This window comes from Lactuca virosa, chromosome 9, assembly GCF_052849685.1.
Source record: "Lactuca virosa cultivar CGN04683 chromosome 9, Lactuca_virosa_CGN04683_v6, whole genome shotgun sequence".
Lineage (NCBI taxonomy): Eukaryota > Viridiplantae > Streptophyta > Magnoliopsida > Asterales > Asteraceae > Lactuca > Lactuca virosa.
This window is the reverse complement of record NC_136434.1, coordinates 116,077,902-116,095,007: the sequence shown is the minus strand read 5'-3', so window position 1 is coordinate 116,095,007 and position 17,106 is coordinate 116,077,902. Positions and strand designations below refer to the sequence as shown.

Below are 17,106 nucleotides of genomic sequence, written 5' to 3'. Positions count from 1 at the left end.
CACACATGGGAGAATGTAGTCACTCGTATAGTAGCATAGTTTTTGGTAAGACGAGATTGTCGAACACTTAAAGAACATATATAATTTAAGTCAGAAAATATGATCATTAATTAAACCAAATACAACAAAACAAAATAAAGGAGGATTTTCATTTATACTAAAAGTCGATCTACTTCTCTCCTCAAAACATCAAAGTTTACATTAGTTGTCAGATCTACTTCATCTCCTTCTTCAAAAAGTCGATTTCAACAAGAAGAATTATATATCGATTTTTAAAAAGTTATCAAGCCAAATCTAAAAAGTGATCACAAAGATTGCATCAACAAACAAGAAGTACTTTGATATATTCATAAGTACTTCATTTATTCATACATCAGTATGATAACAAGTGATTAATCTCTTCATGTCAAAAAATGAGGTTTTACTGTTTGAAGATCAAAAGGTGAGTTAATAGTGAGATTGATTTACAAATTCTTTAAAAAAGATTTCAAGTAATTCATCCAGTTTTTCACTTTTAAAATTTTTTGGTTAACAAATTTGTGTGAAAGCATCAAAGTTTAGATGAATTTGATACGATTACCAAAATTGAGTCTTATAAGGTACAAGTATTTTGAAAAGGTATCAGTTAAAAGAAAAATAAAAAGTGGTATATTGAACATTTCTATATTGATGTGGAACCCTAAAATTGTGTATCTTTTCAAGTTTCTACACCCAGCCTATATATATCATTATACATCTCATTTCTCAAATCGACATTTGCTACAAAAAATAAGTAGAAATAAATAAACACAACCCCTCGAACCAAAAATAACACACCCACACACACAAAACCCAATCATATGAGAAACAGTACACTTAGGTTTACATTAGAGGAAGGTAGGCCCCACCATGGCCTTTCCTCAACACAAGGGGCCCACCATTATCCGGAACCCGATCCAACGCTTTCAAACACCCATCAATGACATCACTAAACCCGGTGGCAACCGTGGCCAGCTGTAACCTCAACCTCAAATCCCTAGTCCTCTTCAACAAACACCTAAACGACCTCTCCAAATACTTGGCCCACTCAGCCGGCAACCCGCCACCTGTCAACCAAACCGAAAACTGCGACTGGTCCCCACGCGCCGCCACCTCCGCCCTATAAAACCTGGCGATCTCCGCCAGCATGGTGGGGTGGAGCGGCAACACCGCCACAAACTCCGCCACAAACTGTTCGGTTAGCTCCGGTTTCAACATTTGGTTCCAGAGCACGAGGGCCCACTCGCCGGGCTGATTGAGGTTGTAGGCTTCAGCCACAATTAAGGCTTCCTGGAAGCGGGACTGGTCCACCAAGGCACGGCGGGCTTTGGTGGCGGAGAGTGTCAGCCATTGGAAATCGGGCATGCGGATTTGGAGGGAAACGAGTGATGCGCTGGCGCAGGCGGCGCGGGTTTTGTTTCCGGCATCTATTGAGGAGTGGACTTGCGCGGCTTCGATGAAGTACCGCATGGATTCCAGAAGGTCTTCCGTGTGGTCTTTGTTGTAACGTAGGAACCACATTTGGTATGACTGTTCGGCTCGTGATTCCAGGAGTGATGCTGTTTCGTGCTTCATGTCAAAGTGATTGTACACCTGTAGTAATTGTGGTATCAAACAGTCTGAATCTGAATCTGTCAGTTTACCAGACCTAGTAAGAGACATACCATAGCAAAAGAATCGAGATCTTTAGGGTTAAATTGCTTAAGTGATGTAAGGACAGCCATGCGGAATCCTCGAACAGCCTGGGCAGTTCCGGTGTGAGTGTCGGCTGCAGCTGAGTATTTTTGAAGAAGAAGTTCCAGCTGTCCGTTTTCGATAAGGATTCCAAGTATGAAATTAAGGGCATGGAAGTTTCCAACTCCGGTTATCAGGCGAGCTAAACACGCAAAATCGCCTTCTGACACGTAAGCATCCACTCTTGTTGCTGCCAGGGCTACAAGAACATCAACACCATCCAGGCAAGCTGATGATTTGTAGAAATGGTGCGACAGAATTAGAAGCTCAACCTGAAAAATAAGTTATATAACATCTTAACGGAAGAGCTCTCTCAGGCATTTCATCAAACACATAACATGCGTGTTTCTTTTCTACTTGATTAAAGAAAGATAAAAGTAAGTACCTCACAGGCATGTGGTATTTCCTGTCCTGTAATCACTAAACGCATCAAAGCATGACCAATTTCTGATTCTGAAGGACACAGCTCAGCCCATTTCAAAAAATCTGAAAATCTCCATAACAAAGGAGCAGGGCCTTCCTCCTTTTGAGAATCCATATATCCACCACGATGTGCAGCTAATAATCCCTGAATTGAAAAACACAATAAACATCCACATGCCTGCCAATCTTACATATTTAATAATAATAATAATAATAATAATGTACCTTTAAAAAGGATTCTGCAAGAATCTGAGCAATACTAGCAGCTGGCATGGAATGAGTTTGAATTAAAAGATGAGCTTCCTCGAAAGAATCTTGTGCTTTGAGAGAAAGAAGTTGTAGGAGTTCAATTGGATGTTTATCAAATGCCTCTGAAAATGTAACACCCAACACATTTGCAGCTTTTACAACAGATACCAATCTTTTACATAGCCCACGTCCTCTACCATCTACAAAGAAGCCTGTCAAACTCTCCAATACCTAAAAACCATTTTAAAAAAAAATTAATATCAAAGCAAATCGCATAACTGGGGCTAATCATTTAAATGATCAAATGACAAGTGTTACAACACAGAAAGTATTTTCGCATCCATCAGCAGTCAAACAGCTTATTAACATGATCTTATTTTAGATAAGGATAAACAATATGAACCAATACCTGAATTGGATCAATAAATTGATGGTGAGTTGGCAGATTATGTGACTGAATTACAGAACGCACATCATCATCCAACATGGAAATTGCTACTTTGTTTCCAGGAGTTGAGATCTCAGCAAGCTTCAAAGCTGCATCCACAATAACAAATTCTGATGGAAAATGTGAAGGAGATAGCTTATGTTGAAGCTGTCTAGCAGCTGTTATTTGTCCAAATTCCAACAAAGACAAAACCGCCCTTTCCAGCTCAGCGGGCCCAATACTTTCCTCCCATCTTGAAAAAGATAAATTTTCTTCTGTGTCCAAAGAAATCTCAGCAGCTTTTTCAACATCAACAAAAGCCTTTCTTGATGTCACAATGCCTTTAGCTCTACGTTTTGACTTATCTATGACCTGTGGACCCCCCCTGTCATTTCTAGTCTTGATTGTGTTAATATGATTGTCCATTTTTGATACGATGCTTGCAGTATGGTCTACAATACTTGATCCCTTTCCATTTCCATATCCAGTTTCCCTACTTTGAGTATTTAGGGTCAACTCTCCTTCAGTTTTGACCTCAGCTTCTGATTCTACTGCTAGAAGCCAGACTCTTGTTTCAAGTTCCCGAAGAAGATGCAATGGATAAACTCTAGAAAAATTACAACCAATATCAAAATACTTTCATTTAAATTACAAAAATTGGTAAGATTTTAAGAATTTGTAAAAATGAGTGGACATACGGAGGAGTTTGAGTTATTGTCCCACTTAACCACTGGAGAGAAAGAAGCAACAATTCATGTAGTTCCTTTGGTGGAAGATCTTTGTCTACAGCTTCTGCATGTTTCAGGAAGAATAATCCAGCCTACAAACCAAAAAAACTTGTTTAAAAGTTATCTATATTTATAATATATCATTCCATTCCTTCAAGCCAACCAAACACGACACTGGAATGTAATGATCCATTCCATTCCATCATACCAAACAAACCATAAAAGTAACAGTTACCTGTAATGGAGGAAAAGAATATCTGAGAAAAAGCATCTGGCAGTGACCCCACAATGCAACCCTTTCCTCCGGAACATCCCAAAGAAACTCTTTCCACTCTGCAACCATTGATTCAGCCTATATAATACAAATTTACCTTTAGATACCATTAACTCATATTGTACATATAATACAATAGACAGGGTTTTTCATTTGAGGGAGGTCAAACAGTCAACAACAATACCTGTGTTTCGGTGACATGGTGTACAGCTGACTTCCATGGCCCACCAGTTGCCTCCAACTGTTTTGTCCAAGTACGTGCCTGTTCCCAGTGTCCATTTTCTTCTAGTGCAGTTAAAAGTGAAGCATCATCCAAAGTTTCATTCCCTAAATGTAACACATCATCTTTTCGTAACAAAGGCTCTGCTAAGTTTATCTTCCAATACAACCTCCGGTAGTGTGCCATGACAGATCCCCCATCACCAAAATCAGTAGCGGATAATAGTTGCAATAAGCATCTTTTTTCATAAGGTGATGGACATGTCATAAGCATGGAGTCAGAAGCTTTCTCAGCAATTGAACCCATCCATGAAGTGTTCATACACCCGTCTCTTTGCATGTTCAAATGTTCTTCTTTGATTCTTGCTGAAAAGGATCCTAGATGAACAGAAGCTTCTGATAGACGCATCTGCGAGAATGCCTGGACACCAGATATGGTTAATTTTTTACAATTTAACAATATTTAGGTTAAGTTGTATTAAAAACCTGAAGAGCACGGATGAAGGGAAGTAGGGCACATGAAGGGAGAAACATTTCAAAAGCTCTTAGCAAAGGAAGAAAGAGACGTTGCTCACAAAGCACTGCCACCATTTTAGACAAAGAATCAAGTACTTTATCAGATTCAGTTGAAACTTTATTTTCATCAGCCATTTCTTTGTTTTCGCCTCCAAAAATAATTCCTTGATCAAGAAATATGCTACTGGAAGCAGTAGATACATCAGAATCCTTTGAAGTTAATGTGTCAACCGGAATGGAATCCATAAGCCGCCTTCGTTTGGGATTCCGGCGGTTGTAATGAAGTGTTTGGGCTCTAGCAGTTACTGGTAAGAAATTGTTAGCCTCCACAGCTGCTGCAACATTTGTAGATATTTGGGAAGCAATGTCGTTCACTTTAATGGATGTTGTCTCCCTGAGAAGGAATAGAAAACCACAAATATACAATTATCCAACATATCTCTAAGGGGTTGCTTCTTCTTTTTCCTAATAAGTTATGTATATATTTTAAATATATATATATATATATATATATATATATATATATATATATATATATATATATATATATATATAGTTTACTAACCTTGCTGCTGTTATCTCTAGCCAAACAGTGAGGCAGCATAAAGGAGATACATCTGGAAAACATGAAGCAACCATTGCTAAAACTGACCAGCACAAATCCTTTGCTTTTAACAAGAGAGTCTCTCCAGGGTTTTTCTGCTTCTCACAATCGGCTATTATACCAAAAAGTTCAACAGGAATGTAATTGTTAATGTTATCATCCAGGAAGGAAGAAGATTCGTTCTTTTTGTTCGGGTTATTGAAGTTTGAAGATGAAGGAGCGTTTTTCTTCGACTGCATTCCTTTAAGAACTGTTGAAATATGAACCTTTAGACATGGATCACTGAACTCCTTTGAAGCCTGTAATGTAATAGAAATATATAATAATTTTAAATGTTTTAAAACAAAGACAAATTCATAGCAAGGGATAAAAAGTGTACCACTTGGAATACAGTGTCAAAAGGTTGCCCTTCGATCTGAGCCTCTGACAAAAATCCAACCCAGTCATTGTCTTTAGCTAGCACAGTAAGATATTTAGTGCTGATGGATATCTGATGCATTCTACAAAATTCAGTAACTAAACTCCAGTGCTGACTTGCAGCTTTCTGTTGTGATCTCAATTCTGTTCCATCACCATTTCCAGTCATTAGCCAAGATCCACATGTATCTCCAGTAGTATCCATTGATGGAAGACTTGCTTTTTCCAAATTCTGAAGGACAATCACAAGTGCTCGAGTGGCTTGTTTTTGTTTACTATTATCTTTTTCCTTGACAATGCCACTGCCAGTGTTGTAATTTTTCAAATAGTATTCAGCCAATGCTCGGGCCAGAGAGCCACTAATATCGCCTTCAAGATTTTGATCAATAGATTTAAAGAAGGAAGATATCCGCCTGAGGGCAGAAATGTCTACTTGAAGCATAGTAGGAGATATGCCACAAAGTTCCAAAAGAAAAGCACAGGAAGCCACTAATACAGAATCTTCAAAATGCATGACTGCAAGGGGCATGACCTAGGTGCATACAATACAAACATGAGAGTATGAGACATTAATTAGTGTAAAAAGACTATGTATGATTGATCTTACAGATGAAAGAAGAGATTCTTCCTCTTGTGTTATTGGAGAAAGTAGAGTGTGAACATCAGATTGAATATTTGATTGCCCGTTTACATCTGACTGCATTCTACGTGTCTCAAATTCCAATTTCAATTTTTTTAGTCTTAAAGATAGGAGATGTATAAAAGCCGCCAAGGGGCGACCACGGTGTAGGTGATGCTCATGTCCAAGTCTTGATCCCTAAAACCATTCCATTGGAAAGGGTAAGGGTAAATATGGGAAAATGTCACTAACTGATTAAATATGAAAAATGTCATGTCACTGACCTCTGCTGAAGGCCCATATAGTTCCTCTACATGCCTATGGATAGCAGCTTCCCAAGACAATGTGCTGATCTTTGATTGTTCATTACCATTATCTTCATAATCAATATCTCTAAGAAGATAAGATTCTTCCACTTGTAACCCCGGTACAGATTGCCCACCAAGAGGACCCTGCAAAAAACTTATTCTTATCATCATCTATACTTTTCTTATTATTTTCCTACCTGACCAAAAAAGACTCCACTTTCTTTCTTTTTGCAAAAAAAGGCCACATTTTTTTCACAAAAGCCACTGACAAAAAAAGGTGCCTTTTTTGGAAAAGAGTAAAGTCTTTTTAATTTTAACAATAACCCTTCAAAATCAAAATAAATGCAATCAAATATAACCTGCACATAAAGCTGAACAAGTCTGCGGACAGCCTTAGAGAACCATCCAGGGAGCATTTGTTCAAGTGAAGTATCATGTCCAGCAGAGTAAAAGATATTGTCACGCCAGTTAAGATAGTCTGATAAAGCAGAATTTCTGAATGCTGTATTTAAAAAAAAAAAACAATCAATCATGTCAAAAATTAACACATTTTTTTAAATAAATAAATAAATAACTTGCCTTTTGATCTGGAGGTAAAATAGTTAGAAGTTGGATCTTGTCCGAAACACACTGCAACTAACGTGCGCCATAGTGTAGGAAATCGTTGCATGGCTGGCCTTAGATTTTCTAAAGTACACTGAGCTGAAGAGCTGCGGTTTCTATTTACACTACCGGTGCTTAAACAGTCTTGAATAGGAAGAGGCGCGTATATCAATGTTGCTATTGCTGCCATTTCTCCTGCTCCTTCAGCAATGTCATCAACTGTATGAATTATATCCTCCTCTATTTCCAGATTTCCAGGACGTGATGCAATTGACCTAGCATTTGAGAATGATGCCTCGTATTCGTTCCCTTTAACCCTTGATAACACCAACCATTTTGCCCATTGACAATCTCCCTGTGAATCATTTCTCCCAAAATTAATTAAGAATTGCTTCATAACCTTAAAGTTAGGCTGAATTACATTGCAGTCTAACCACTAATACTTTGTTTTTTCTGATCAAACCATAGAGGTTTAAGACATGTTTCCAAATAGGTTTCACCGGTTACTTTGCTTATGTGGCATTTTTTTTTAAAAAGAGAAGAAAATGAAGTGTCAATTATTATTCTTAGGGAAAGTTATAAAAGCACAATTACATTTTGGGCAGATGTGCAGTTTAACCACTAATATATTATTTTTTCCAATCAAACCGTAAAAGGTTATGACATTTTTCCAAATTAACCATTTGAACCAGCTATGTTATATCATGTTTCACCAGTACTTTTGGCTTTTGCTTATGTGGTATTTAAAAAAAATAAAAGAAATTGACATGTCAGTTCATAATAGGGCAACATACGAATTTAAATAATAATAAAAACAAACATGTTGGGCAGTTCTGCAGTTGAACTACTAATACCACTCAAAATATAATGGTTTGATTGGAAAAGAAATTAAAATCAAGTATTGGTTATACCGCAAAACTGCTGAATATACAATGTTTTTTTCTGTAATTTACCCTAATAGAAATTGACATGCCATTTTCTTTTCTTTTTTAAATGCCACATAATCAAAATTACAGGTGAAACCTGATATAACAGGTCAAATGGTTAATTTGTTTTAATGTCTGGAGCTCCCATGGTTTGATTAAAAAAAATATATATATATGTTAAACCACAAAACTGCAGTATATATAATTGTTAATAACACATGGCATGCCATTTTCACTTTTTATAAGCAAAATCACCAGTGAAACCTAATATAAAAGGTCAAAATGGAACTTTCATGGTTTGATTGGTAAAAAGAAAAGTATTAGTGGTTAAACTGCAAAACTGGCCAAAAGTATAGTAGTTCTCTTATAGTCTGCTCATAAAAGTACAAGTTAATTAATGTTGATGAGAAATACATAAATAAAGAAAAGCAACTGGAAACAATGACAAAAATTAATGAGAACTTACAGCAGCTTCTAGCAAGGCAGAAAGAAGTTCACGATCTGTACCCAACTTATGGTGATCAAGGTAAAGATCAAGTAGGTGTGGCAAGTTATGTTGAATACAATGATGCAGAAAAAGCTTATGAAGACCCTGGAAACAACCTCCACTCATGTCTTTATCAATATTTGGGAAATAAAGATCTGTTGAATCTCCTCCTGTTGACTGGTCAACAGAAGCTGCATCACTGGAATTTGTGACAAAGTTTGACTTTGCGAGAAGACATACTATTTCCTCAGTACCATCCCAAAATTCTTTAAGAAATATGAATTTTTTAGCAAGATGTGATTCCACAAGTGATTTTAGCCACATGGAGGATGTATTAATCGATGGAAACCTTAGTATTTTTATATCTTGGACATCCATGCACACAGCATCTAAGTCTTGTATAGAATATATGTAGTTTCCATAATCATTGAAATCGTTTTTGGCTTCAGTAGAAGCACTTGGTAAACCATCTAAACTGATTCGAAGGTTTCCATGTTGTGATGAGTATGATGGAATTATGTCAATGAGTCTAGAAGCTTCCTCCCAATTACTGTGGCTTATGTGGTACTCAAATTGTGACTCCCATGATACATCAAAATCAACAAGCGAAAGCCTGTCTAACACTATCTGCACAATGACAAGCATATAAATTACTTTTTAGTTTTTTTCAAGCATGTTTGAAAAATAAGATATAAACAAACTTACACGATCTATGGTTCTTTGATCCCAAGCATCAGACCAGACTGCAGCAGAAGCCCAGTAACAAGCATGAGTGTCATCATCATCAACCACAGGAACCTCTGAATATTTGCTCACATCTCTCCATAAACCTAAAACAGCTCCATCAACTTCACCACACTCAATCGTAAGGTTGTTAGATAGTATATGCAACACAGGCAGCTTGATATCTTCTGGTGAATTGACAATTAAGTCCTTTTGTCGGGAAAGAAATGTTTCGTGAAAACTACTGCAAGAGTAGACCCTCTATCACAAAACAATAAGTTGCAGGATCAGAATCAATAGCAACTGTTGATAATAGGATTGAGAAAACACATGTACCTCAACAAATGATAACCCTTCCAATATCTTCGACTCGTATGGTCCAAAATACCCCTGACTTCTCATCACTTCAGTTATTTGGTTTCGAAGAGATCTCCTAACAGTGCCAAAAACCAGCTGCCTTAGGCAACTTTCCACATCCTCTCCTAGCTTTTGCAGTGTGGCTACACCAAGTTCAGTTTCACCCTATTCATCATAATAGGCAGAAAATAAGCATAATAGAATTAGAGTGAGGGGCTGTTTCTTTTAACTTAATGAAGTGCTTAATCTGGACAGTGATACATGGCTGTTTCTTTTTTCCTTAATCTGGACAGAATGAGTGAGTGGGTTAAGACAACAAACTTGGATGAATATTGTGAAATTTGATTTTTTGGAATGTAAGGGTAAAATGGTCATTTAGTCTCATTCATATGGTTTATTCAGTCCAGAAAAGAAACAGAGCTTCTGTATACAACACTTTTTCCAGACAGATATCATCACCCATACAGGGACTTAATGGGAAAAAAGAAACAACCCCTAAAATATATTTATTAGAATGTGTTAAGAGCAACTGATTACCTTTAGAAACAGGTCATAAGCAATAGCCCTTCCAATATCACGGACTTTCTCAAAAGTATTGTGAGGCTCATTGTTACCATCCATACCTTCTTGATTATGAAGATGCAATTTAAGAACTGCTAATGGAAGACGCCCAGAAAGTAAAGCATCTTTCACAACATTTTTTTGGTCTAAATGTTCCCAACGTGCAATCATATCCTTAGGATTTTCAAATGGAATAGATCTTGTTTCTACTTGAGAAACAGATCTCTCCAACTCTGAATAGAATCTAGAGTCAACTGAGTCAACCGACATCAAACCATTGGTTGTTTCCTGCTCATTTGTTGGTTCCATTGAAGAAACATGTGTGGAATCATCCTGTGATAATTCTAAATCCATAAATTCCAATGGCTTCAAACTGTCCCCCTGTTACATAACACATCACATAAGCAACTTAATCACTCATACAAATATATAAAAGCCAGCTATTGCAAATTTGCATGAACTGAATTTTAATAAAACTAACCATTCGTGTAACAGATTTATTAAATTTGGTAGCAAGACGACGTTGCATGTTTCGTATGATTTCCAGCAAGCGGGCCATTTCCTCGAGTCTTTTTGAATTTTCAGTTTCATTATGTTCTTTATCTGCTAAAAGCAAAGGAAGAGAACTTTCCATGTCTGTAAATGATCCATTTCCATTTTGAATATGCTGCAATGATCCATATCTACGTATCATTTTTGTAGAGAAATGGGTGCCCAATGACAGAAGCCTGAATCATAAACGTATATTCTATAAGAAAATACACCATATAAAAAATATAAGATGCATAAAAGGAATCATACCTTGATGCAGATGATACATCATTCTCATTTCCACCTTTATTCAATGACAAATAAACAGCAGCAAAGACCAATCTCAGGACCCCTTCTTCTGCCAAACTCACACCAGCAAGCATCTCTAACGAACTAATTATCCATAAAAAAAATAAAAAAAAAATAAAAAAAAACATGAGATAATGTCATATTTGGTTATGTATCAATCAAACTGAAGTTTATAAATAATAAATCTTACATCTCAATCTCCTGAAAGTTCAAGTAATCCAGTGCCAGTTGCAACCGACGAATCCGGGAAACCTTCAGGTCCCACCCTACAGATAGATATCAACATTAAACATTAACAAGGAAAAACAAATTTTTAATCATATGTTTATCTTAATTCCACTTAGAATTATAAAGAAATTACCGTTTTCCGAGCATAAATGATCTGCTTCTTCATATCCTTCATACAAAAGAACTCTATCTAAAACCTCAATTTTCCAAGTTGGCCATGGCTGCTTCAATCCTTTTATTTCAATTAGGTTTACAGTTTGATCCATAGAGCAGATATTATTCTGGCGATATCCAATAGCTTCAACAGGAATACAACCAGAAGCTAATTCCAATGAAATAGAGGGTAGAATTACAGAAATACCCTCTGATGTGACCAAATAAAAACATCCATGAAACACACATCCAACTGCATCTCCTACAGTAACTTCCTCTTCCTGACCACCATCATTCATAATCATAGCCGAGTCTACATGGTAGTTGAAATGGACAACTGTACTATATTTTTTACTAAGTCGGGTGATTCCGAATGGGGAAAGACATATAATATCATCTTTTCTATATTTATCTGTTGGAAGAAATATACTTCTCAAAGTAGGTAATAACTCTTTACTTCCCATTTTGTCCTTGGAAAAACTTCTCTGGTGGCTGATATCAGCACCACCAACCTCCCACCCAACCAAAGTCTGGTGCCTTAATTGTTGAAACTGTGGTAGAGACTTCTCAACTGAGTTATTTATGCCTGGAATATGGTCACTACCACGAACTACATAAACTATACCATGCTCATCAACTGCAGCCATCAGTGATGTATGTGAAGCAACAAGAAGAGTCCTAAACACGGTTTGACCAATAAAACTACTAGTTTGACTTTGACCAGATACTGTACAAGACCTACTTTCACTTTCACCTCCATTACATATCTCTAACAGATTCACAGATCCTATGTATTCACCAGTGATATCACCAAAAAAGAATATTATACCAGCAGAATTAAGGCATATAAGATATCTATCAGAAAATTTGAAGTCCACCCATTGATCCACAGGAACATTATATACATCCTCATCAAGCTTCACTGAGCAAACCCACTGTATGCCCCACCTGACTATCCTACCAACAACAACTACTTTTTTTCTTTGTTTCCTTTCAGATTCATCATTGGTGTTTACAATAAAGGCAAACCCAATCAGGTAATGTGAATTGTTAACAAACACGCTACAGCATTTGTATGAAATGATCTCCATGTCATCTCCATTAAATAGGTCTCTCAGAAGTGTAAAATCATTCTCAAAAATGTTGAAGGAAACAACTGTAGTGGAAGATGGGAATTGAGACTTATCTGGGAATCTACTACAAAGCTTGCCTTCGGATTTGACTGTTTTGGCTTTAGTAAGGAAAGTTCTCAACCATCTCTTTTGTTCATCATCATTTTCCGGTTTATTTATATGCATTGCATCTCTAGATGGGCCCCATTCAACCCATTCTCCACTATTTACATCTGGCATAGGTTCAAGGGATTCACTACACTCAGTGGATTGACAAAATGCATGAGCAGTCAACCCATGATCTCCAACCACAAAAAGAAGTTCTCTAAATAAAGCCCCCTCATGTTGACTATTTGAATCTTCACATATACCCCAAGCAAGTGAATTTATATCAGAAAGCATGGGATAGCTTACAATACTACTTACAGCTTCACCTGCACAGAAGATTCATATAACTCACATCTTAAAATCAACATAAGCCAGGTTCAATCATAGGATAAGCAATTAAGATTGTTAGATTGGATGTTCACCTTTGACTAGAGGAAGAAGTAACCCTTCATGGTGATATGAAAGCAATAATATAAGTTCCCTGGTTGGGGAAAGGAAAGCTTCACGGAACTGTGTCAGGTTTGCTTGTAATCGAGAAGATTCCCATTTTTGCAATTGCACAATGGCAGGGCCCTCTTCACCAAAGCTATAAGTCATGGCGCTTCTACTACAGAAGCAAAGAACATAAATCAACTTAAACAAAGAAGTGGATGTAATCAGGTTTTTACATTTTCTTATAAATCATATACAAGATGCAAGAAACATTCAACAGAACTTGAAGTGGTTAATTCTGGAAATTATATGAGGTTTGCGTTTTCTGTAAGGTTGGTATTATTTCTTTGTTATATTCGTTACATAAATCCAACATATATTGTGCATTAATATACTCTCATAAATTGTACAAATGAAACTATCTAACTGATAAGCTATAATCTCAGGGTCGTTGAATACTCGAAACCAAATCTAATGTTCTACTGAAATGGTAATTTAATTATTTGCATAAGTTTAATTCATCTTGTTTGTAAACTTTCTTAAAATAATAGATGGTCATGTTAAACTTCTAAGAAATTTGACAAGTAGAAGAGTTATGGTGATGAACTTGTTATTATATCCTTTTCATTTACATATTTGGGAATCACTAGGTTTAATTTCAAATCATCTGCATGCATCTATTTTTTAGTATAGCGACACACACAGATGCAACATCCTAGATATCATACATAACTTGGGGATGTGTTAAAGATTTGTTAGTTTCTTTCATTTCCATTAGTTCTGCTATACGTAGGAGTTGGGACCTTCTAATATTCTATCTAGTCTTAGACTTGTATAAATTGTGTTAAATCAGAAGTCGTTAGAGCAGCATTCATAAGTCTGCACAATTGTTGTTTGGGGACAAAACCAACAAAAGGATATGCAAACAGTTCATATGGCTCCCAGATATTGTAGGATTCATCACTGACCTGGTCAAAGCATTGGAAGTTTCTTCTAATTGGTCACTAATCAAACATATGAAAAAATTCACTATTTTCCTAGCAATGAAATATGTTATTGCACACACTGAAAGCCAACAAATGTGAGGCATACAAGTAGTAAGTCACTAGCGAAGTAGAATGCACTATACATGATTACCAACTAAAACAATACTTAATAAGACACTATATAGATAGAAAATATGAATATAAGATATAAGTAGCAAATATTGATGTTCTAAAACAAGTGCAGTACACTAGTAGTGTAGATGATATCAGATAAACAATAGATTTATTTCTAAAGGAGGAAAAAGGGAAGAAACAGAACCAGCATTATTGTTTCATCAATAACTCTTTAGTCTTTACTCTAGTGAAATTACAGTAATGAAAGAAACAGGAAAAAATTTCATCACATATGAGAGAAACCTTGAGAAAATAAGAAGGAATAAATGATCATCAGTCACGTATGAAGGAATTGCATATGCTTATGTACAATGGCTGTTACACCAGATGACGATGGTGGTGATCAGAGCTAGGGATGACTGTGAAGATGAGGGTGGTTGGAGGTTAAACATAGAATATTAACTAAAAGAAACCATGTAAACAGATGCTATAAGCCCATAACCTTAAAATGCTTGAAAAAAGCATGTAGGTTAAACAGAAAGAATTGAAGAGAAAAAAAAATATGATTTAGGATTCAAAGTTGCAGAAATGAATATCATCAAAATCTCAGTGTATTATTGAGTTGGTTTTTAACTAACAGTATTCAAATCTGTATGACTGTAAGCACCATACCACTTTGTTTGTTCAAATGAAGAAATATTGGAACTAATAACTTCAATTCATCTTAATAGTCTTGATCTGTATAAATTTCAAGCAATTAATTACTGAAAATTGTGCTATTGCTTATGAAGAGGCAGTAACACCAGGAAGAGCCCAACTAATTTGGTCAGGTCATGCCGATTTCATTACCAGTTCTAACAGGAATTTCATCCAACAGCTTATAATGCAAAAAATCAGTTTGAGAAGTAGGTAAACCAATTATAAATCAAATTATAAGAACTGTAGCATGAGAATTGACATTTCAGATTACACATGAGCTCTCAATTAAACTGAGATTAAGCAAATAGCAAGCATGTAAAATCAGATTAAGCAAATCGGAGTTCCTAAATCGGCAAGAAGCAACATAAAGTCATAAACTGTTATTGTGGTGTGTGTACTGTGTAGGATTGGAGATGAACGTCGTTACTCTAAAGATAGACCAAGATGGAGATGTTGCAGACGAGACTCACCTGCGCTGTGATGCCGATTGCCGAGACAAAATCCCTAAGAGAAACGAGACTCACTTCACTTCGTTGATTCAATTCAATAGAGCTTCATCGCTTATGGTTCGATCTTCGTCTCTTCGATGAGAAGGAAAAGCTGAGAGTCAGACGTCGTATAGCAAACAAAAGGGGATTAGAGGGTTGGGTTTGTTTTTTTTTATTCTTTGAGGGGCTGTTACTCTCAAAAGCTCGTTTTTAACTTATTACCGGTTCTATATCGGCATAATTTAAAAATGATGTTTTGATAGAAATACTTATATCAGTCTCATAGGTAATAAATCAAAATTCATAGAGTAAAACACCCCTAGCTTATCGGTTTATAAACTATAAGCTATAAATTGAATAATACTTGTGATTTAAAAATTGTAAGTTTAACCAAATACTCTTATAGTATATTAATAAATATCAAATATTCAAAAAATGTATATTATGGGTCGGTTTGGTTTTCAATAGGTTGGTTTCTAAAATACTAATCGTAATCGAAACTAACTTTTTTGATTTTTGAAATCAGAGTCCAAAATCAATGGTTTTGGTTTTTTTATTCAGTTTTTTGGTTTTGTTCACCTTTAGTTTTTACCTATAAGTCCAACATGCTTACAGTTATTTACTGATAATAACATGTACTTTTAACGTATTTTTTAAAATACATAAAAAAACATATTTTACATAAAATAAATACGTAAAAAAAGTTATGTGAAAATTAAAAAAAAATTATGAAAACGTGAAAATATGTTTTAGGATCATAGCAATATAATAAACATATTATATGAAAACGTTTAAAATACATTAAACAATACTTTACGTAAAAAAACATATAAACTTTTTGTATATATATTTTTTTACAATACGTAAATGTATATTTTTTTATTAAAAAAAGTTTTATGTAAAAATATGTTTTTTTTTGTGATTTTTTTATTATTTATGTTTTTACGATTTTACATAATATAAATTAGTTTTCGGAAATATAAACTAAGTTTACTTTTAGCTTAACACATTGTTCTCGAGTTTAACTTAACGAATGAAAAGAAAAAAAAAGGATGGAAATGAAAAGAAAATGTAAAAAGTTGTGTTTCTAGGTTTGGTTAAAAGAAGGAAGTGAAAAGAAACAAAATGATCATTTTCTATAATAAATGTACTTCTAATTTGGAAGGATTTAAACAAAATGTTTAATTTTTCGTTTAATTCTTTTCAACTCCGGAACACAAAATATAAATTTTTTTTCTTTTTATTTTTCTTATTTTCTCTCTTTATTTTTCACTTCTTTTATTTTTATTTTTTGTTAAAACTCGAAAACTAGACGTTAGGGTGATGGCTGATGAGGGGGAGGGAAGGAGGTCCCAAGTTCGAATCCTCCTCCCTTCATTTTCTTGCATTTCTTTTGTTTTCAAATAGATTACAAAAAAAGGTCCTGGTAGTTTATAAAATGTCACGAATTCAGTCTATGTTATACCTGAAAAATGTTAGGCACGTGACAGTGTGAGTTAAAATACCTTCCATGCAAGTTTTGCAACCCATGAGGACAATTTTTGTCAAAAAAAATTAGTAAGGACTGATTTTATGACCTTTAGTAAACTACATAGATTATTTTGGTAATTTTGTCTTTTTATATTAGCCAATTTTTTATTTTTTTATTTTTTTATTGAAGTGGAAGATTTTTACTAGGAGGAGGTAGGAACACGTGAGATCATAGAAGGGGAGTGGGGACACGAGGAAACTCACAAGGATAAAACACACGTGG

General features: G+C 35.4%; 1 protein-coding gene across 1 annotated transcript; it reads right to left on the bottom strand.

Annotated features, from left to right (window-relative positions):
• Nucleotides 1–625: 625 nt before the first annotated feature.
• Nucleotides 626–15,501, bottom strand: LOC145136437 (spatacsin carboxy-terminus protein). Its single transcript, XM_079070552.1, has 25 exons — nucleotides 15,336–15,501; nucleotides 13,057–13,241; nucleotides 11,395–12,960; nucleotides 11,224–11,299; nucleotides 10,995–11,117; nucleotides 10,675–10,921; nucleotides 10,170–10,574; nucleotides 9,612–9,797; nucleotides 9,258–9,536; nucleotides 8,532–9,179; nucleotides 7,116–7,494; nucleotides 6,896–7,038; nucleotides 6,513–6,680; nucleotides 6,217–6,426; nucleotides 5,572–6,141; nucleotides 5,154–5,491; nucleotides 4,559–4,982; nucleotides 4,038–4,493; nucleotides 3,815–3,931; nucleotides 3,550–3,671; nucleotides 2,834–3,458; nucleotides 2,401–2,655; nucleotides 2,138–2,320; nucleotides 1,683–2,024; nucleotides 626–1,611 (listed from the first exon to the last, which is right to left on the bottom strand). The coding sequence occupies exons 2-25, from the start codon at nucleotides 13,229–13,231 to the stop codon at nucleotides 862–864; spliced, it is 8,787 nt and encodes a 2,928-aa protein (XP_078926678.1). The 5' UTR covers nucleotides 13,232–13,241; nucleotides 15,336–15,501; the 3' UTR covers nucleotides 626–861.
• Nucleotides 15,502–17,106: the final 1,605 nt, after the last annotated feature.

Excerpts from the sequence above, each read along its gene's own strand:
- LOC145136437 (XM_079070552.1), bottom strand. The coding sequence starts at position 13,231 with ATGACTTATAGCTTTGGTGAAGAGGGCCCTGCCATTGTGCAATTGCAA. Across the intron at positions 10,575-10,674 it reads ATAAATCTGTTACACGAATG|GGGGACAGTTTGAAGCCATT; the intron begins GTTAGTTTTATT and ends GTTATGTAACAG. Across the intron at positions 3,672-3,814 it reads ATTCTTTTCCTCCATTACAG|GCTGGATTATTCTTCCTGAA; the intron begins GTAACTGTTACT and ends TTTGGTTTGTAG.